Source organism: Hippocampus comes, unplaced genomic scaffold, assembly GCF_001891065.2.
Source record: "Hippocampus comes isolate QL1 unplaced genomic scaffold, H_comes_QL1_v1.1 scaffold83, whole genome shotgun sequence".
Classification (NCBI taxonomy): domain Eukaryota; kingdom Metazoa; phylum Chordata; class Actinopteri; order Syngnathiformes; family Syngnathidae; genus Hippocampus; species Hippocampus comes.
This window is the reverse complement of record NW_017805281.1, coordinates 164,830-186,671: the sequence shown is the minus strand read 5'-3', so window position 1 is coordinate 186,671 and position 21,842 is coordinate 164,830. Positions and strand designations below refer to the sequence as shown.

Here is a 21,842-nt window from a genome sequence, read left to right as displayed (position 1 = left end):
ACCTCCCCCTGCAACAGCTGTGTCCCCCGCGTTCCTCCGGCGGCCGGCCAGAAGAAAATGCCAGAAATTGCGCTTATCGTGTGGGTTCAAAGAGTCCCGAAGCTGGTTCTCATTAGGAGCCAATAGAGGAAGAGGACAGGCACGCAACAAACACGTAAAAGGGCAACTAAAGAGAGATGAGTGACCTTTTAATTCGAAACCTTAACCCTAGTTTAAAACCGTACCTTGAAACGATAAGCCTGGTTTAAAAACCTACGTTGAAACCCTCACCCTAGTTTAAATTTGTAGTTTTATTTGATTAAAGCCTTTTTGTTCGTTACTTTTTCACGAATCTCTTTCCAAAGCAGCAAAGTCAGTGTGTCAGGGGAGTTGTCAGCTGACTTATCTCCAGTAAAAGCCATTATTGCTCACCATCACATGACTATCACCGTTCAGGAAACCGCAAAGAATGGGGAATAATGTCAGGACTTCCCGTCACTCCTTTACACGTCGTCTCCAACGGCACCATCAAGGTGAATGAAACAATGCGGCCCGATGACGCTTTTGTTTCGGCATGCCACTCATTTCAAAGAGTAGACATAGAAAAAGGGGAGGGTGAGTGACATTATTAACAAAAGAGGGAAGAGTCAATAGAGTTAGAAAAAAAAATGGTGACCCTGATGTTTGTTGAGAAACGGTAGCAAATGGCAACACGCATCCTGTCTCAGCCTCATTGACCTTCTGGAAGCGTTGCAAAATGCCAAAAGGACCAGCAGAATGAAAAGAAACATCTTCTAAATTTGACACATGAACAAAGATGATTGTTGTGAACAAGAATTTGAATCATTAAAAAAAAAAAAAAGAGGCTTTGAAATCGTATCCCACCAGGTTGTCACGGGACATTTTTATGCTGCTATGAGAAAAATCGTTTTTTTAAAATAAAATCCACACAGCCCGACAAAGCAAAGAGCTTCTTCAAGGTGGCCGCGCAGCAGTTCCTGGCCCAAGAAATCTTGCACCAAATTACCTTTCGGGCGGAGAGTCTCAAGAGAAACAGTATGAAAATAAGAGGTCAATACTCAAATTCGAACCTTGGACGCCACTTCAGATCGGCTGCCAAACTGCTCAATCTATGCAACCCCGCGTGTGTTGGATTTTTCCTTCTTATTAATCTCAAATGTTCCCCCCTTTGCCAGCGGCAAGGTTAAGACAACACTTAGAGAGCGAGCTGTTTTATTAGCTACAAACTAGTCTTCAGAGATTTGGAGGCAAAAAAAAAAAAAAAGGAACATCTGGGGGTTGTGAAGGGCCGTCCAAAAGCCAACAAACAGGAATTTGATGGATGAAACTCTTAAAAACCAAACCTAAAGGATTCTTCTTGCATCGTACAAGAATCACAACTCACAGGCACACGGAAGCTCCTTCAAATTGAAATCTCATGCGGGATTTCTAAAGGCTATATTGCAAGTCCAGTTTGGAGCAGATGCCTCAATCATCCCATAATAAGAGAAGCGCAGAGTAATTTGTATCGTTAAACATCACAGCACATCCTGGCAAATATCCCAACCCAGGAGAGTGTCTATCAATGTGTGTGTGTGTGCGTAAAATCGACCAATGTATAGAATCTATTTTGACTTTTTTTTTTTTTTTTTTTTTTTTTTTTGTAGTAATATTTGCCGGTGAGCATTGAGCCTCTGTTGGACTTGGTTGACCTCTCATTACTCCCATTTTCCACTCCACCATCTCAAGTGTCCGAAGTGCAAATCAAAAACGCTCCCAAACAAGCCAGGCACAACATAGAAGTCAGCTTCTCACATTATTGCTGCAAATATTTGACCTGATTAAAAAAAAAAAAAAAGAGAGATTCAGTTACAAACCATGGTAAACTGTATGACAGATTAAAAAAAAAATTCCCAGGAAACAGGCAAACAACGAATTTAGAGTTGCACACATTCACTGTAGTATGAAGTTGTAATGTGTTTGTTAAATTCTCTGTGAAATATGTCATATGTAATTGTGTGTGTGCGCACGCAAACATACAACACACACCAGCACAATTTTTTTTCTAACCCTTCTGAATAACTTTATTTTTTTTTTAACTATGCGATTATAATCTGCAACTGGCCACAATGGTCCCCCGGGCAAAGTTGGGACACCCCTGGTCTAATATCAGGACACATCAGCATCAGTGACAGTGCAGTGCACTAAATCAGCTTGAGACAGCCTGCCGCTCTTTCACTAATTGCTCGAACTGTCAGTGGCTCCTCCTGCGCAATAACAATGCTCTCCTTCCCTCTCTTCTACTGTCAATCACGCCTTGTGAGTACAGCACGAGCACATCCAGGATGAATTCTTTGCTCAGGTAGCATGTCACACATCCGTGACCTTCCCTGCAGTCTGCCTGCCTTCAGCTCCAATGTCCGCTTCCTCCTTGCGTCTTTCCCACGCCTTTGTGTGGGGACGGTGAAGGAAATGTCCTCCGAATAACATCGTGGACAACAGTGTGCGGTTTAAGGTGTGAGCAGGAACAGCGTTTCCTTTGTTTGGATGTGCTGTTTATTTGGGAAACGCTGTGTGTCTATCTCGCTGGCCCTAATGGTGGAAGGACATCCACCTTTTTTACACTCCGTGTTATCATTTGTGGCACGTCCCGAGAGACAGTGACATGGAGTTGGCCCCATGGTGAAGAAACACACTGTACGTTATCTGGTGTTTAATCCTCTTGATAACAATAGCTGGAACAAACATTCACTTTGTGTGGAATGTGCTGATTTGAAATGTCTCCCACTATAAATGGGGACGCCATCAATCAATTCCTGCATTCACACAAATAGCCCTACATGAAAAGATTTTACATAGCTGACTGTCACTGGGCATTAAATTAATCAGTACAGTTACAATGGGACAGGGCTACCTCTAGTGGAATGGCAAAGAAGCGAAAAGAATGACACTCGCATATCCGACTTGGACGGCGTGGTATGCGAGTGCAAATGTAATTGTCCCACACAAATCCGAAGATCAAAACCCAGGAATATAAATCACACATAATAAATATGCAACGCTGGAAAAAAAAATTAATACAGTAAGAGACCACTGCAAGATGAAACAAAAAACAAATAAGAGGGCTCTGAGTGCGTCAGAATCATCAAGACTTTAAGATGAAAACCCAGAAATGACGAATGCAAATCACTGAAGAATTGATGGCACGAATGGATCGTTTAGCAGCGGTTTCCTTTTTTTTTTTTCTATCACAGCTGTACATTGTTGGATACGATAGCACTCAAAATCGATTATGCGCTAAATAGTTCCCAAAAGTAGTTGCCTTGTATACGGACAAGCAAACGAACCGCTTTTTAAATATATTTTAGCATCCTTGACAACTAAGAATGGGTGCTAAATAGTACTTTTGAGTGCTAAATGGTACTCATTTTGGGTCCCATTTAGCTTTCAAAAAGAATAGTTGCTAATTGTACCCAAAACCGGATCCCCAAACCATACCTTTATTTTATTTCATATTTAGCGTGTATATGTCAAAAGGTTTTCAGACAGTTGTAAAAAAAAATCTTCTTATGACTTCGGATGAATAATGAACGGCTTCTTACCACTTATGAAGGACGACCAATTCAAGATAATTGCCAACTTGACGCAGGCACACAGCAGCATCATCCTTTTCAAAAGCTTCAACAAAGTCCCCTCCCAGAATGAAAAATAATCGTCCGCGGTAGTAGTTGGCTTTGAAATTCCGTACGTAAGACAAAAGTTCCCTCGACGGAGAAGTTGCAAATGTCAAAAGAAGCCTCAGGTGGATGCGCGTCAGCAAGCCGCGGTTTTCCCCGCTGCCATGACGCGTTCGGCGGGGAACCTCTCCTCCCCTACTCCCGCTTCTCTGGTTCCGTATCCTCCGGGCAGGTGCTCCCTCCCGTTACAAGCAAACAGATGAATTCAAGAGAGGTCTAATTAATTTTTTTTTTTTTTTTTTTGTACGGAGTGTAGGGTGCAAAATAAGAACCAAGATGAACCAGGGACAACCTTTCAGTGCCTGTGTGCACACACTGAGCAGCCCCGCGCGTCAGGCACCTTTTAATGGTGGGGTGGGGGTGGGGGGGGTGACGGAGGAAGCGCGCGACGTCACTTTGGAGGGGGGACATTCCTCTAATGTTTTGCCTCCGAGCTTCACACAAGAGCGAGATTACCGCGGCGGAGGGGGTGAGGGAGGTGATGGAGATGTACGGTCGGCGAGTTCTGTTTTAGCAGCATCTGGTGGGAATAATGTGACTAACTGAATGAGAGCATACAAACTTTGAAGACGGTGTCAAATGTATTCAAAGACTTGCTTCTCGACATTAAATACGTTTGAAGATAATCTCCGAGAACATGTAGGACTGAGAAATGTATTGTGGAGCTATCATTAAACATTTTTTCACTAATTGCAGTATTCCACATTTCTTCCTTGACACGATAAAACGGTGACCGGTAACGCACCATCCCCATGTAAGAACATGAACACTTTCGTTCACATCAGTGGTTAGCTAACAAGCCCTTCCTATGCTACCAAAACATAGCTTCGTTTTGGAAAGCCTGCTGATGGCGTGGGCAGTTTAGAGTGCCTCGTTGTTGGCTATGAGTGTGCCCACGTCATCATCAGAAAAATAATACAATTCTCAAATAAAGTACACATACTGTACCTGAAAAATTGAAATTTGTATTCCTTTACTTCTCACCGCTGTGTGATGGTTTTATGAGACAAATATCACTCTATATTTTTGATGCAATGTATAATTTTTTTTTAAACTTTGTAAAATATACAACGACAATTAATCACAACGTAATGAATCTAAGAAAAATGCCCCCCCTCCCCCCAAAAAAACATTACAAAGTCTTGTAATATGTTTTTTTTTCAATAAGAAAATACAGTTTGTGCCTCGTTTTTTTACTTCAATTCAGTGGACATTGTGATGCTTCTGGTGTGCCCGCCTTGGCCACCTGGAGGCAGTGTAATTTAGACAGAGATCCACACGAAGAACAGTTTTGCAACATATTTCGTAAGATGCACCAATCACTGTGAATTTCCGCAAAGGACAAAAAAAGAATAGGAACATTTCCATATTTATTGCTTCACTGGTTGTGTTCAAATATCCGTTGCTTCAAGGGTTATAACACTGTGATGGCGATAGAATGCATTTGCCCATTTATAACATTTTGCATTGTTTGTTAGCATTATGCTGAATAGATTCTGTTTGGGCAACGCTATGCGGTTGCTTTAAATGCACAACATGTAATTCTCTTTGTTTTATGTTTAGTTTGACAGTAAACTTCACCTTGGAATGACAATAAACTCCTTGAAGCTGCCCCCCCCCCCTTTTTTTTTAAACCATTCACTGGCGCCATACAACACTTGGATCTCAAATATGTGCAAGGAAAGGCAAAGCAAAAAAAAAAAAATCCCTGTAGGTGTGCCAATAACATATATTTATTTATTTTGTATTGTTACACCTTTATGTTGTGCACGTTAACATCCATGTACATGACAAAGTAATAATTACATCGACAAAGGGAAACACAATTCCATAATTTTCATATGATGACTTGAATCGCGCTCTGTTTTGTAACTTTGTTGTTTTAAGTGACCTTTGTGCGATGTTCTCTGATCAAATCAGACCCATGCTTGGGAGGTTAAAGGTGGCAGCTCTTTCAAAGTCTTGCCTTAGCAGGAAATTCAATATCAATCATGTGCCCCACTGTTCTACTGAATTATTTGTGGTTTTATTTTTAACTTAAGAAACAGGACGCGGTGCTTTTTATATCAATGTAAATAATCTCCTTTTGTCCAGCACTGCCCCGCAGAGTGTGGATGTGCGGCAGACAGTTTTCCTTTAATACTTGGCTGCGGATAGGTCTCAGAAGCATGCAGGCACGGTCAATAAGAACATCCTGCCCTCACCTTTCTGCCCAAATTAGGTATCCGTATCCCTGCAGCACAAAAACAGGAGTGTAATAACATATTAAGGACATAATCTGGAATAATTTTTATTTACATACGATAATTAACTCATATCAGATGTATTGAGAGATTCAAGATTCAACACTGGCGGTAAGGACTTCAGTTGGGATATAAAGTGGAGTACACACATATACCAATTTTCAACACCCTAGCCGATCTTGAAAATGGAAGAGAAACAGTCGTAGTTTGGAGAATTTGGCATCAACCATTCATAAGTATTTGCGACAATGAATCTTAAATCTTAAAATGACTCACTCTTAGTAACACCACGTTACACCACACAGTAATCATCTTCTTTTATCTTTTGCTTTTAGAAGCACTCAACAATCAAGCCTTTTTATAACTCTGATTGGAAATAATTTAAAATCAAATCGGATTCAAGACGTTTATAGTGATGTGTATGACAATGAAAACAGACCCTAAAAAACAAGCACAAGAAATGATTGTGGACACTCCCTGTGTGTCTTCACACTCCCAACGCCTCAGAAACAATTGGTGGAAGTTTCTGCCTTAGATGGGAGCCTTTTTAAAGTATCTTATTTTGGATTATTCTGGTGCTCCAAACACGAAAGATGAACAGGTTGAACGCAAGCAGTAGATTCCACAGGACTGATTTTTATGGCTGTTATGATGTTTTTTTTAAAGTGTAAAAAAAGGTAAATGCCGAGATCCCTTATTTTGTTTTCTTTTAATAATATTAACGTTGCATTTATTTATTTTCTACAGGTGTGTACTCAAAAAATAAGCGGTCAATCATTTCATTTTAAAGTGACACCCTTTTATAACCACAAGTAGTTTGTTTGACCGGAAGACCATAGGCCATAGTGTTGCAGTTTATGTATCCTAATGAACTAGTTAATAGATTAAATACTAAAACTTATTTTAAAGACCTTTTATAGCAGTATTTATTTAATATATTGAGTAGGGTGGTCAAAACATAGATTTCAAAGGTGTAGAAAGTGTTTAAACTGATCAAATCTTTTTATTCTTCTTTTTATCTTTCAGGACCTCTGTGGCACACTTGACTCGTGGTTGCTGTCAATCAAGGGTTGAGCTCATTTGTGCTAGTATTTTCCAGGTGGCGCTTCATCGAAATGGAGCGCTTTGTCTCATCTGTAACACGTAAGAAGCTGATGCATCCGACAGCTACACCGTCTTTACGACAATTATAGTTTTTTTTTTATACCATTTTGCCGACGAATTGCCGACTAAAGGGGCCGCAAATGAATTCACGTGCTCGCTAACATGTGGCTAGGCTAACGCAGCTAAAGCTAAACGAGGCAATCGGCATTAAATAAAGTAACACAAACTGTGAATTCACTCTTTTTTAAAAAATATTCTTCAGCCCAAATACACACGGATGCTTGTAGTGGTTTACAAGCAACACAAATAATGACAGTATTCCATTATAATAACTACTGGCAAGGTAATGTCATTTTACCTCAAAGTTTTGCTGAATACGGTTCAAATGGTGGATGGATGAAGACATCATGACCATTTCTTTAGACACTGATGTTTTCCTAATTTCTTATTGTCTTACTTCTTATTGATCTTAATCGTCTTTATAGAACGTTGTTCATTCCACCTCAGATCGTTTGAGCAAACTGATTGACGTCACCCTTATGCATGATTTACTTGAATTTTCCTATGCAATAATGAAAATGCATCATATGTTCCAATAAAATTGCCATAGGAATATGTTTTTTATGACCAATAATTAATGCCTGGTTACTTTATACCCACCCTGCATGATGTAATTTCGATCATGTGTTTAATAAAATACATCACTCTGTCAGTTAGAAGGAATAGAGTGACCTATTTAAGGCTTTAAAAAAGACGAGGAAAGCAAGCTCATCATACCATTAGCTTTTTAGTGGCTGTCTCATGCCACGCCTCAGGCAATATATTATGCCACAGGCAAACTAAGTACCTTGACAAAACACACTCAGACATGTTATGTTAAAAAAAAATGCTCCACTTTTTTAGTCTAAAATCATTCGCGTTGTGAGAATGTTCTCAGGCCTCACGGCGGACCTTGTTAAGCATCCGCAAACAAATTCCAATGAGGTGGTTGACACGCTCTTCTCTGAAGTGTCTGCTCTTGAAGATGATGTGAAAATTGTGGATCCACAGGTAGATTTGATTGCGACAGTTTGCATCTTTCACCCGTACACTTTAATGACCTGACTGAAGTTATGTTCCAATTCTTCTGGGTCTCAGCTTGAACAGTGTGCCATCCAGCTGTGGAACTGGGCTGTTAGTAAGAATGTAGGCGACTCCGTCAGTACAAGTCAGAAAGCCAAAGGTACAAGGGCACACGATAATAATTTGGATATCTGGCTGACTGTGTTCGATCATCCTAATCAAATTTTGCAGCACGACATGCGGCATGCTGTCTGATGTACTGCAGTGAACCGGTTAATCCACCAGAGGGCACCATCCGAAAGCAGATACTCGTAAGCCCCTGTGCCTGCTTTACAAAAAAGTCTCAAGATGCGCAAACTCATTTTGCCATTGTTTATTCCTTATAGATGGCCGGCAGAACTGGAAGGACCTGGCTGGATTGCAAGAATCCAGAGATGGCGGACCATTTCCTCAGGCTGGCTATCAAGGTGACAGAAGCTAATAGTGAACTCCAGAAGTCTTATGGTCCTCATAGTGTCTATAAAAATGTCTGTGATGTGGGAATTGGATCTGAAATGCATGTTGTTGGATTTACCTGGGAGAAAACTCGACCAAGTGTCCTTGCACCAATCAAGCAAAACTTTCCAGTATTTCCTCTGGTAAAAATGACTGTCCAGGTTGATTAAAACTTACATTTTGATGAGCTAAAAGAGCGAAACTTATGTCATCTTTTTTACCTTAGAAGTGGTCTGCTAAGTCCTTATCGAGAGCGTAAACTGTAGTGGACTGACACAGCCAGATCAACAATACTAGAATTATGGAAATCATGAGATTTCAAACAACTGCTACTTTACTACACATGGAGCAGCAGCACATACAACGAAAGGAAATTAAAAATGTTGAACATCTATACTATACACCCATAAGAATCCTAAATGATGGCTTAAAAATATGTTATATAATGGCGACCCAAAACATAAACTGCAATACTGCATTGTACGGGGTCACGATAAACACCAAGGTGGAAACTTACAATCTGCTGTCCTCTAATATTTACCAATTGTTCACCAGAGTGTGGAAACTTTGTTCGGCCTGCTGACAGCCAGAGGCCACGGCACGCCGGACAATGACTCATTGAAAATGGACGTGGAGAAAGACCTTCTCCGGATCCTCTCCTATCAGGCAGAATCGGTGGGCTGCTGTGACACCTTCCACATTTGTTCTTGTGAGATTTGGCAGCCGGAGAGGTGTTGTGATGACAGACTTGCCAGACAGCTAAAATGTCAAGTGAGAAACAATGAGCGGGCGAAACAGGATTGATGGAGATGTGTTTCACTTTTAGTTGAACGCATGACTGTGTTCAGTATTATTCACTCATTTCCTACTCCTTAATAGGAATTGTTACATGGTGGACTATGTAGATCATAAAGTCCACAAAAAAAACCCCAAAACATCATATAGTAACTCGTGACTAGATAGAGAATGAGTGGATGATTCCAAACACAGCAACATCATTCCCAATGCCTTGATCATTACTGTATATGGGGATTTTTATTTTGGTGAAGTCCATAGTGCGTGAATCAGCAAACTACAAAATGCTAAAGTTACTGTATCAGGCACTACAGAATATACTTTGTATTTGCAAAATAATAGGCAATTTGAATACAGTATTTGTTGACCAGGGTAACGGGACTTTTTCGCCCGAACCTCAGCATACAGTGTCGGTACATCAAGGCAGTGAGACGTCACCTACATACGCGATTGTAAGCTGTCCTCTGGGACGCAATGACTGACAAAAGCTTTATTTTTATGTTACTAGTGCACCATTCTCTTCAAATTTAGAATTAAATTAAAAAAAAAAAAACAAATGAGGCGGCTCGTTGGTCCAATGGTTAGCGTGTCGAACTCACAGTGCAGAGGTCGTGGGTTCAATCCGGCCTTCCTGTATGGAGTTTGCATGTTCTCCCCGTGCCTGCATGGGTTTTCTCCGCCTACTGCCCGAAGATAGCTGGGATAGCCCCCCCCCCAGCCCTTGTGATGATAAAGCGGATCAGAAAATGTCGAGATCTGACGTGGTGGTTAATGAATGATTTTGAACACAGCTCCTCTGTCTTCCTTGCAGGCTGTGATTCAAGGGAGACACCAAGAGGCTGTGGCCCATGTGCAACGTTGCAAAGACATGCTGCATCGCCTACCCACTCAAGTACAGTATAATCAACTTGGGGTTACATGGGAGACTTTTTTCCCAGGAACCCCCACAGATACTCTGACACTCAAGTGAAGTAGAAAAAAAATAGGTGCACGTTTGCTCAAGCACTTTCAGCTATTCATCAACCCCCCGCCCCAAAAAAAAAAACGTTTGGAATATGTACAGTAATTTTGGAACAATGGAAACATTTTTTCTTGCATTTTGTCAATGTGTTCAAAATGAATCAATTAAAGTAGAAAAACTTGTACAACACACATTGATTATTTTAATGTTATTTAATTTTTTAAAACAATTATTGAAATTGAAAAAGAAATATGTATTTTAACCAATCAATGTTGGAATGGATGAATAATGGATACATTATTTTAAAAGAATTCTTGCTCCATTTTAATTTTATGGGACAAAAATGAATGCAGTATATGAACATTTTACTTTCATGTTTTTTTTTTTATTCATAATCAGTTGACACAATTGAATATTAGAATGAATGAAAAAAGTGAATACATTTACTCAACACATTTTTGGGGGGGGGAATAACGCTCGAAATATTGCAGGACTATTGAGACGGTAAATGTTCAGTGGGAAGGATGAAAGAAAAGAGGATGTCGGTATTTTTTGTTTTTCTCTCACTGTTGCAGACGAGCTTCTTGTCTCTAATGTGCTACAACTTTGGAATCGACACGTACCACCATCAAAAGTTTGAAGAATGTACCTTCTGGTTACGGTATATTATCGCATTTTAGAAATGAATTTTTACAACTACTGCTGTGGAAAAGGGTTTTTTAAGGATTTATTATTATTTTTTTTTTTTCTTAGGCAGAGCTATGACATCATCAAGATTAATGTGAAATATGCCCCTGAAGCCCAGGTCCAGGTATGATGACAGTTCCTGTATGTGCTTATAACTTACAGTGGAAATCCGTCAGAGCGGATGAATGAATGAATGTTGTTACCCAAAGCACTCCTGTACAGGACTGGGGGTTGGGGGCATCTTGCTTTCTAGTTGGTTCAATCACTAATTTAACATGTTAAAAAAACTAAGCTTTCAAACTATGGTTAGGGTTTCAAACTAGGGTAAAGGATCCAAAGTAGGGTTTCAATTTAGGGTTAGCGTTTCAAAGTACAGTTTCCAACTGGGGTTAGGATTTCAAAGTAGGCTTTCAAAGAAGGGTTGGGGTTTCAGAGTCGGGTTTTAAAGTAGAGTCAGGGTTTCAAAGTAAGGTTTGAAGCGAGGATTTGAAGGTATGGTTTGGGTTTCAACATAGGGTTACCGTATCAAAGTAGGGTTTCAAACTCGTAATAGGGTTTAAAATTAGGGTTACGTTTTCAAAATAGTGTTTCAAACTCAGCTTAGGGTTTCAAAGTAGGATTTTAAACTAGGGTTCTGGTTTCAAAGTAGGCTTTCAAAGTAGGGTTTAGGGTCTCAAAGTAGGGCTTCATATTAGGGTTAGGGTTTCAAAGTATTTTTAAAATTAAGGTTAGGGTTTCAAAGTGGGGTTTGAATATAGGGTTACGGTTTCTAAGTATTGTCACAAACAAGGATTAGGATTTCAAAGTAGGGCATTAACGTAAAGTTATGCTTTCAGAGTAGGGTTTTAAAGTAGAGTTAAGGATTCAAAGTAGTGTTTGAAGCTAGGGTTAGGGTTTCAAGGTAGGGTTTCAAACTAAGTTTGGGGTTTCAAAGTAGGCTTTTAAAGTAGAGTTAGGGTTTCAAAATAGGGGTGTAAAATACGGTTAGGGTTTCAAAGTAGGGTTTCAAGATAGGGTTAGGGTTTTCAACTAGGGTTAGTGTTTCAAAATAGGGTTAGGGTTTCAAATTAGGCTGAAGGTTTCAATGTAGGGTTTCAAATTAGAGTTAGTGTTTCAAACTACGGTTAGGTTTTCAATCTCGTGTTAGGGTTTTAAAGTAGCATTAGGGTTGAAGCATTTCATCGCGGCAACATAACTTGTCCAGGGTGAGAAAAGTTTTAAAGTTATACAAAATTTCTCAAGATTGTTGTCAAGACCCTCATTGGAATTATTTTAACTTGGTTCATTATTCTTACGAGGCTTCCGGCAATGACATGAACACGCTGGAAGGAATGTGTTTTGTTTCGACTACCTTCAGGCCAAAGTTTTGCGTCTTCTGGCCACTGCTTATCTGGAGTGGGACGCTCTGAGGTTTCACGGCGAGGCCCTTATTGCTGTGGACATGGCCAACAAGGTCAGACATGAAAATCAAAAGATAACCTGTGAAAAACAACAACATGTAAGCAGTGTGCCACTTTTGTCAGAAATGTGTGAGCACCTCTGGGCTCTTCTTAAAGATCACGATACTCTTGAGAGGCGGGGCCTCCGATGAAAGCATTGCAGCGGGTTAGTTCATGGACGGGAAGAATCCCGTCTTAACCATTCTACTTTCTCATATATTTCCAAACATTCCCTCCTGAGATGTAAACGTTTGGACCGATACATGTTGGCAGGTCTGGACGAGATGCTGCGAGCTGACGTTTCCCTTGAAATTTGCCTCAGTGCAGTCAAACTCCTCCTGTCCGAAAACAGGTACGCACACCTTGCAGGAAAACAGTCATACATAGCCGCTGCACATGCATGTGCTCCTTTTGGGATTCTTACGTCAAGCCGCTGAAGCATTTATTTAATATGCTTAATATGCAGTTTAAAGTCCTCGTGTACTAATACGCTCTTTGTCCGCACTATCCAGAGCACTAACACAACCACTTTGGCATATTAGTTGAACGACTGCCTTACAAGGAGCATTTTTTTTTTACAAATAGTTCCACTTGTGGCAAAATGCATTCAACCCTTATGAGTTAACTCCTGTGCTGCACTAATAACTCTAAGTTGGTTCAACCCATCGATATGTCATGCATTAGTAGCCTCCCGGGCGGCCCGGTGGTCCAGTGGTTAGCGCGTCGACCTCACAGTGCAGAGGTACAGGGTTCAATTCCAGCTCCGGCCTCCCTGTGTGGAGTTTGCATGTTCTCCCCGGGCCTGCGCGGGTTTTCTGCGGGTACTCCGGTTTCCTCCCACATTTCAAAAATATGCAAGGCAGGCTAATTGAACACTCTTAAGTTGACCCTAGGTGTGAGTGTGAGCACGGATGGTTGTTCGTCTCTGTGTGCCCTGCGATTGGCTGGCAACCGGTTCAGGGTGTCCCCCGCCTACTGCCCAAAGATGGCTGGGATAGGCTCCAGCCCCCCCCCCGCGACCCTTGTGAGGATTAAGCGGTTCAGAAAATGGATGGATGGATGGATGGATAGTAGCCTCCCTATCTAGAGTATCAAATTGATTGACATGAAGTGAGCTAACACTGAGAGCGCAGTAGTATTTAACTGTACATAATCTGGATATCAAGAATCTGAAACGCATACTCATTTTGCTTTCCACGCGTTCTCCCAGAGAAGCGCCGGCATTCGAGCTTTTGAAACGTGCGAGTCAGCAGTTTGAGTCGTCGCCCGCCCTGGGAACCGCCCTCGTCCTGCACATCGAGCTCCTGCTGCACAGAGACAAAGAGCTGCTGGGCAAGCAGAAGATAGAGGATGTCATCAACGGTGCCGCATGCCGTCGGACGCATCTTTGTCACGTGTACAAAAAAATGTCACGAGTGTAACGACTTGCGTCTGCGCAGTGCACTACACGGGAAAGCAGCTGGCACCACAGGACCTCACAAGCCTACATGCCATGTTGTGGGATAAAGCAGCAAAATACGTCGAGGTACCAATGTTCGACATCCAGTCAATTTGTGTGCATTGGTTCATACTAATAGACTAAAATGTACAAAACAAAGGATTAAATGTCCATTCGATGTTCCTCGTAGGCGACCGACTACTCTGAGGCGCTTCAGTGGTACAACTACTCTCTGAGTTTCTTCCAGGCCGGAGACATGGACTCCAACTTGGCCAAACTGCAGAGGAACAGAACTTTCTGCTTCATGCAACTGAAGCAGCTGGAAAAAGTAGCCAGACCCATTTCAGTTCGTTTCAACCAAATAGTTGAGGTATCTGTGTGTTTCTCAGGCCAAAGAAGCCGTTCACGAGGCCGAGCGCTGCGACCCCGACAGCATTTTTACACAATTCAGTCTTTTCAAGATCGCCATGCATGAGAATGATGCGGAGAGAGGTGGCTGCCTTGAAAATCTGCTCGCAGCCATTCGCTGTCATTGGATTGTAATCAGCCCGTCCTGTGGTGTGAATCAGCTGCCAAGGCGGTGAACACGATGGCGCTTCTGTCCAAAAATCTCGAAGCCGCCGGACCCGTGTCTGAGAACGCCACGTCCAGCCTCCTCTGCCGGGCCGCTCAGATCGCCTTGGAGGTACAGTATGCGTGGAACAATATGTTTGCCGTCATTGTGGTTGTACTTTAGCTCGCGGTGGTACTTTTCCTGAAATGTTTGAGACGACTGTTGTCTCCGATTGACAAGTTTGCTTGTGGCTGACAAGGATGTTTTGCTTCATGTGACAGAACAAACAGCAGGACACGGCCACGAAGGTGCTGGAGAATTTGTGTGAAACCTGCAAAGATGAAGCGCTGGTTCTGAAGGCTCTCAGGTTGGTGAAAACAAAAATATGCAGGGGGGTGGGGGAGCAAATGAAATACATTTGAGTGAGCCTGTTTTGTTACAAATGGATCCCTATAATGCTCCGGTGCAGAAGGAACAGGTCAGCCATGATGGTATGCACGTACAAACTCATTTTTGGCCCTTAAACTGCTTTGTCAGCTCATCTCTTTATTTCTTACATTGCATCTGGCTTCAAGACCCAACAACAACAGCGACAATATATCAAACAATCAAGTGAAAACTCGGACTCAGAACCTCTCGACTGTGTGGCAGACAATTTCAGACATTTTGAAGTTTGTTTTGTCTTGCCGACTTACAACTTTTGAATGTTCAAGTATTGGAGTGATTTGATGCTTCTCTTTTTCTACACTTGATCGACATCAGCAATATTCCCTCCCCATTGAAAAATGTGTCAGTCAAAAAATGTTGAAAATAGCGACCACTGTAAAGACTATTCATCTATTTCCAGGTGTCTGGTTCGACTCGTACTCACCACCGTGGAAGCATCTGATGATGAGAAAAGGTACGCACTCAATATCGATTCCAAACACTCCCGTCAACTTCACTTTTGATACTTCTGGACAGGGACGGGAGTCTGGATGCGCTGCTGCCTTATTTAAAAATGGGTACGCGCACGTGTAGAATCTGTCGTGTCTTGAGCCCATCGTAAGCTACAAATATTTTTTTTCTGCCGTCATTGCAGCGCTGCAGAAGCTTTCACAGCGGCTGTGCCTCACAGCGGAGCAGTGCACTGAGGAAGCCAACTGGTTCAGGAAGATCGGTACCAAAGAGTCCTCCTTTGCTTGTCGCTATCAGACGACAAATGCTAACACTTTTGGAATGGCGCGCATTCTCACAGCTTGGAACGCGGCACTGCAGTGTGAGAGCAACCCGGACAGAATGCGGGATTTCTTTGTGCTCTCCTACCAGGTCAGCGCACCTGCAGCACAATGCCTTAACTCACAGCTTCCGTTGATGCGGTCAGAGAGAGCAAATATGTTATTGGGGTTGCCCATGCGTGCATTTTCTGATCCGTTTTATCCTCGCAAGGGTTGCGGGCGTGCTGGTACCGATCCCAGCTGTCTTCGGGCAGTAGGCGGGGGACACCCTGAACCGGTTGCCAGCCAATCGCAGGGCACACACAGACAAACAACCATCCGTGCTCACACTCACACTTAGGGACAATTTGGAGGGTTCAATCAGCCTACCATGTATTTTTTTGGAATGTGGGAGGAAACCGGAGTACCCGGAGAAAACCCACGCAGGCACGGGAAGAACATGCAAACTCCTCATAGGGAGGCCGCACCTGGAATTGAACCCGGAACCTCTGCCCTGTGAGGTTGACACGCTAACCACTGGGCCACCGTCCTGCCTGTGTGCAATCTTATTAATTTAAAAAAAACATACTAATGGCTGTTTCTGTTACTTTTACCGAAAGAGGAAATAATCAAAATATTCTAAACAGCTGTCGGTTAATGTGATGCAGTACAGTCGGATGGCACTTCGAAAACCCACCTCAATCATGCCCATAAATGAACACCTCCCTGGCAGTGACAAATGAAAACAGAGCATCGGGGCTCTTCTATTTCATGTAACAATAACGAACATGCTTTTTGTCCAGCTGTCCCAGATGTGTCGTCCCGATCGCGCCATTCTAATGGCTCAGAAAACGTGTCTGCTCATGGCCGCCGCCGCCGCGCTCGAGTGGTGCAGGGCCGCTCCTCACGCCGACCGGGTTTGTGTGCCCACGGATCTTTCCCATTTGAAACATTGTCATGAATTCATGTCTTCCAGGGAAGCATATTTTCCAGTTTTTCCAGCATGTTCCAGTTTCCGTACAAATCACGACTGTATGACTGGCATAGAAAAGTGGCCGAACATGTTGAACACGACATGCGCCTGTGGCGTTTATGTGTCCTCGTTCGTTCCAGACACAAGATCTCAGTGGGGCTCTGGAGCACATCGCATTATGTACCGAGGTGTGGAAAACCCTGAAGGCAACAGGTAGCACGCGAGTTGTCTTAATCGTAACTGAGAGTCACTACGAAATGAAGAGAGTGAATTTCTCCACGGACAGGAAGCTACCCGAAGGACCCGACAGACACACTGCTGCTGCTCTATGAGTTTGAGGCACGCGCCAAACTCAACGACCCCGAGGTGGCCAGCGTGCTGGACTCCATCCTGGAGCAGGACAACGTGGAGGCCAAAGTGCTGCAGACCATTGCAGGTAAAACGCAGCAAAATGAAATCTCTCAATGTCCGCAGCTCGGAAGCACGTAGCTTGCATCAAAAGTTTTCAATTTTTTCGCTGAAAGAATGCTTTTGCAATGTATGTAGTCCCCATAACGTTGGGCGCGTTCAGCGCATTGGACTCAAGTCATCGCCTTCCACCGGGATCCAACAAATGTGAAAACGATTTCGTCCGCATTGTCTGTTTCATGCAGGAATTGAAATACCAAGTGACAGATGCAAAAAGTTAGAAAATATATATTAAATGTGCTTCTGTAAACTCGCTACTCTCCGTTCACAGCCATGTTGTTAGTGGAAGCAGTGCGTGTCAATGAGGACCTGGGTTACGGTTATTCTGTTTCCACTTTGCTTTTTTAAGTTAGGTTGGTTTGGATTAGTTCTCCTAGTTTGTTAGTTCCTATTACTTTTACTTCTTTACTTTTAAATGCTTCATGTGGAGTAGTTCTCAAGTTAACTATCATAACCATGGCAGAAATGTGCTTCGAAAGAAAAAATCCTGACCCCCAAAAACGGAGTAATCGCGCAGGAAACCTTCCCGTTGTTAAACTGGCCCGATATTGCCTTGCACCTCCAGCTTTAGCCATGGAACCTCCAGCCCACTTCCCTCTGCTATGCAAGAAGGCCCTGAGGGTGGCGCTGTCCGTTCACAAGAAACAAGCTCAGGTGGACCCGACGCAGTGCAGGTAAAGCCACCGCCAGCCACTTTGGAGCACATCAATCCCCCCGCGAACCCAGAATTGACCCCCCCCCCGACTCTTTTGTCTCCTCCTCAGCCAGTGCATCCACAGCCTCATCAAGCTCTCGCTGCCCAGCGGCGCGTCCCAAATGGAGGCCCGCCTGCTGCACGAGGCCTGGGACTACTACGAGGAGGCGCTGGCCGTCATCGCCGCCTCCGTGAGTCGGCGCGCCGCCTCCACCCGCGACATTGATTTTTGTGTCGAGCGGTCCGGTTTTGATCGATTCAATGCCCCGAGAATGAAATGAGAATATACACAGGCATGCGCAATATAGTTTTCACCCTTCCACCTGCATTCAACCTGGTTGAAACTAACTTCAACCTTTTAAAAGACACTTTTGAAAGTATCCCTCTCCTGCTCACTGTGAACACAGTTCAGTACAAAACACACAAGAAGGACTCCACCGGTCACCTGAATGAACTGGAAGGAATTCCTTCATTTTGTTTTACCGAAAACATGAAAATGATCCCATCTTAATTTCATATTCAACTTCTGCAATCCCGTCGCGTGCTTTCGTGAGTGTAAACAAAAATGCAAAAAGAGATTTTAGGTCAAAGTGATATTGTTGCGCAATGTGTACATTTGCACATACCTGTTTTATATTTCACTCAACTCTTTGATAAAGGAGAAGCTACTCACCAGTTACTCGATTCTTGAGTATTTTTCTTCACTTTATTTACTTGAGTCATTGTGTGGAGTCCCACTTTTTACTTTTATTTGAGTCATGAGTGAAGTAAAAGTATATGTGGCCACCTCAGCACAATTACAATGCAATTTTATTTTCTTACAAACTGCTATTTTTTGGGGGGGAGGGGCATGACATCCCGAGTGAGGATAGATTGATGTGGTTTCCCCATTTCGCCGTTATAATCAACCATGACTCCCAAACCAGTTTGACACCGCACAATTAGCAGATGCTTCCATTCACCGCCCCTCTTCCTGCCAATTGCAAAGTCTGAAAGAGGCAGCAAATTATCAGCGGGATTGCACATCCTTCCCCCCCCCACACACACACTTTTCATTCGGCGAGCCGCCACTCAAAGCAAAGCCGGAGGAATTCTGACAAGGAGGCTTCTCGTCTTTTGAAAGGAGTTGCCACTCGCTTTCATGAAGGTCCACATCTTCCCCCATCTGGCTCTTTTTCCGGATCTTTCCTGTAGCCGGACGCTCTTCCGGAGACGCAGATCCTGTGGCTGCTGACCCGCGCCTGGAACACGGGCATCCTGCTGTACAGCCTGGCGCGCTACTTGGAGGCGGAGAAGTGGTGCGGCCTGGGCATGAGCTTCGTGCGCCACCTGGGACCCCTGCAAGACAGCTACAAGACGCAGGTAGGGGAGAGAACGCACAAGGTTGAGATTTGAATACAAATAGCGCCGCTTTTTTTTTTTAACCCTCATATTATTATTATCGCTATGAAATATGGCAGCAAACTGATTACATGCTTTGCACATTTACATGTCTTCATGCACTTTGTATTTATCTTATTCCCACTTACAGCCAGTATGGGACGTGGGCATGATTGTCATCTTTTTTATTTTTTTCGAAACACCACCACAATTGATTTGAAATGAAACAAGATGTGCTTTAAAATGCAGACTTTTCACTCTCGTTCGAGGGTCGCCCACATATGGTTGCTTGCCTTATATTTCTTGATGCCGTGAAGGCCGACAAAAGCAACATGATAAATTCCAAAGTGCTTCCGGGCAATCAGATGATCCGATCGTCTTCGGCCTACTGCTTTCGAACCTGCCGAACGAACAGACGGCGTTTCACAGTGCAGATGGACAATAAACCGAAGCAAAGAGCGAAAGCAAAGCCAAGAAGTGAAATGTTATGCAGCGGTCAAGCGAGTCACCTGACCTGAATCCCATTGAGCATGCATTTCACTTACTAAATGTCGCAATATTTTATTTTCCACCCCCCCCGCCCCCAAAAAAATATATAAGCGCATCTCTCTTCCACAATGTGCCTCCTCTACTCGAGTTGGCTCAAGAGACATTCAAAGACCGCCTCCGAAAAATATAAATTAGTGATACCATCAACGGCATGAGGAAAATCAGTGAAACGCAACAAAAACAGAAAATCCAGCAAAGAATTCCCCAAATAAATTTCATGGGCGCATTTGTGAAACCACAGCAAAGGAATTATTCCTTTCACATCGACATGAACACAATACTGAACCTGTCCAGTTTCCTACTTCAAGACCCCCCCCCCCCCAAAAAAAAAAAAACCTCGAGGCAAAATGCACCAAAATAAGCAGGAACAGAGCACACTTGCAAGATTGACTGCTGCAAAGCAAAAAAGTATGACAAAAAACGAAAGTGTGATTTTATGATAAAAGACGGAAGCACGTCTCCAAACTGTTGTCGTTGATCCGACTTCGATGCAAATGGCAGCTGAAAGTCTGCGAGTAAAGCACATCTTGTTCGTTTCATCTCCAATCCAGCGTGGAAGATGAGAACTGTGGCCGCGTCCCAATATTTTCGGACCTGACTGTACCGCACGCATCCACAGATGACTCAGCTCTACAGCAAAATCCTGGACCGTCTTGATAGCGCAAAGAACAACACCTCAATCCTGGAAGGATAAGCAAACTGGGGCAGCACGTGGCTTTTCAAACCTGTGACGTATTAGAATTTGCTTCACTTTTGTTTTCCCTCCCAGTGACGTTTACGTTCACCGTTACACTAAAAGCTGCACATGATTTGTTGTGCAACACATATTCCGATTGTTCTATGCCAAGAAATGGTTGTGCTCAAGGGGCATGTTTGAATTCTGGAATGAAGTTTGAAAAAAAAAATGGGTTACATGTGCAATATGCAGAATTTCCAAGTTATTCTTTAATGAATCAGAATTAACTGCTTTTGATTGGATCTTTGGTACACCAAAACTGTCATGGGTCAATGCGACCTGCTGTGTTTGAATATTTATTTTTCAAGAATTGCTTTTGTGAGAATTGGAAGATTGCAGAAATCTGTAAGCATTTTGTTGTTGTATATTAATTGCACATTAAAAAAAGGGGCATAGAAAGTTGACATTTCTGCTTACTCCGTTGTGTCACCTCTGGGTCCAACTAAAAAAATTAAAAAATGTCTCTAATAAAAAGAAACATCTATCTTTATTTGATGATATTTTTCTGGTTTTATATTTTAACAGAGGGTTAGTTTGACCTACAAGAAAGCTGGGAATGTGCGCGAGTTTTGAAATAATCTTTTGCAACATCGGGCTTCGCTAACCACACACTGTAGTGTTTGAATCTCTGCTAAATTATAAAATGGGGCACGAGCAACTCATGTCGGTAAACCACCACCAAAAACTTATCACGCATAATCGCCACAATTCAGTAGTTCATAGTTCTCAGTTTCATTCATTCACTGTCACTCATATCGAATCTATTTAGAAACTAGAAACAAAACTAGGAATTCAATTTTGAGAGACTGTAAAAGTGTTTTTGGTGGGGAGATTTTTTTGGAGAAAAAATGCAATAGTGATTTCATATTTTCTCCCAAAATAAAATAACAAACCATATTAATTTAGCAGAAAACAAGAAGAAGACAATTTGCTGTGTTGGGCCAAAAAAAAAAAAAATCTGATTTGAGTTTGACCATCGTGTAATAAGAAGCGTGCAAAAATCGTAACTTAGTCACATATTTTATTTCCAAACAAATAAACTCTTGTCAAGTCCTCCCAAATAATAAAAGCCCAAAGGAAAAAAAAACTTGTTTTATAATCGTATATATAGCAGGACGGCATTCACCTGGTGAACTAGGACAAGGAAGCCCGATTGGGCCCCGAGTGTCCCGACAGGCTGTAAACCATCTGTGGCCACAAGGAGACAACTGGACTGTACAATCAAAAGGGTTCATGTTTGCAAGCACTTACTGCACACATGTGCCATAAACAGAACACCCCCCCCAGCCAAAAAAGACCCCCGCCGCCCCCACAAAAAGTAAAGAAAATGATGTCATCTTTCGTCAGCCTCAT

General features: G+C 42.7%; 2 protein-coding genes across 3 annotated transcripts in view; one reads left to right on the top strand and one right to left on the bottom strand.

Annotated features, from left to right (window-relative positions):
• Positions 1–4,041, bottom strand: part of kdrl (kinase insert domain receptor like) — a 47,169-nt gene extending 43,128 nt beyond the window's left edge. For both annotated transcript variants that reach the window (XM_019871284.1, XM_019871283.1), the window contains exon 1: positions 3,582–4,041. In XM_019871284.1, the coding sequence (XP_019726843.1) occupies positions 3,582–3,645 (64 nt within the window). In that variant the 5' untranslated portion in view covers positions 3,646–4,041. The remainder of the gene's footprint in view (positions 1–3,581) is intronic.
• A 2,955-nt stretch (positions 4,042–6,996) lies between these two features.
• Positions 6,997–20,893, top strand: tex11 (testis expressed 11). Its single transcript, XM_019871044.1, has 29 exons — positions 6,997–7,102; positions 8,001–8,113; positions 8,201–8,285; positions 8,357–8,436; positions 8,512–8,592; positions 9,176–9,295; positions 10,227–10,307; positions 10,952–11,037; positions 11,130–11,187; positions 12,421–12,516; positions 12,587–12,668; positions 12,776–12,854; positions 13,713–13,864; positions 13,942–14,027; positions 14,131–14,268; positions 14,330–14,432; positions 14,510–14,625; positions 14,775–14,860; positions 15,341–15,394; positions 15,457–15,497; positions 15,575–15,652; positions 15,731–15,801; positions 16,493–16,606; positions 16,803–16,875; positions 16,949–17,098; positions 17,696–17,804; positions 17,895–18,015; positions 19,019–19,186; positions 20,373–20,893. The coding sequence occupies exons 1-29, from the start codon at positions 7,075–7,077 to the stop codon at positions 20,445–20,447; spliced, it is 2,724 nt and encodes a 907-aa protein (XP_019726603.1). The 5' UTR covers positions 6,997–7,074; the 3' UTR covers positions 20,448–20,893.
• Positions 20,894–21,842: the final 949 nt, after the last annotated feature.

Excerpts from the sequence above, each read along its gene's own strand:
- tex11 (XM_019871044.1), top strand. The coding sequence starts at position 7,075 with ATGGAGCGCTTTGTCTCATCTGTAACAC. Across the intron at positions 14,433-14,509 it reads TGAGAATGATGCGGAGAGAG|CTGCCAAGGCGGTGAACACG; the intron begins GTGGCTGCCTTG and ends GGTGTGAATCAG. Across the intron at positions 14,626-14,774 it reads CCGCTCAGATCGCCTTGGAG|AACAAACAGCAGGACACGGC; the intron begins GTACAGTATGCG and ends TTCATGTGACAG.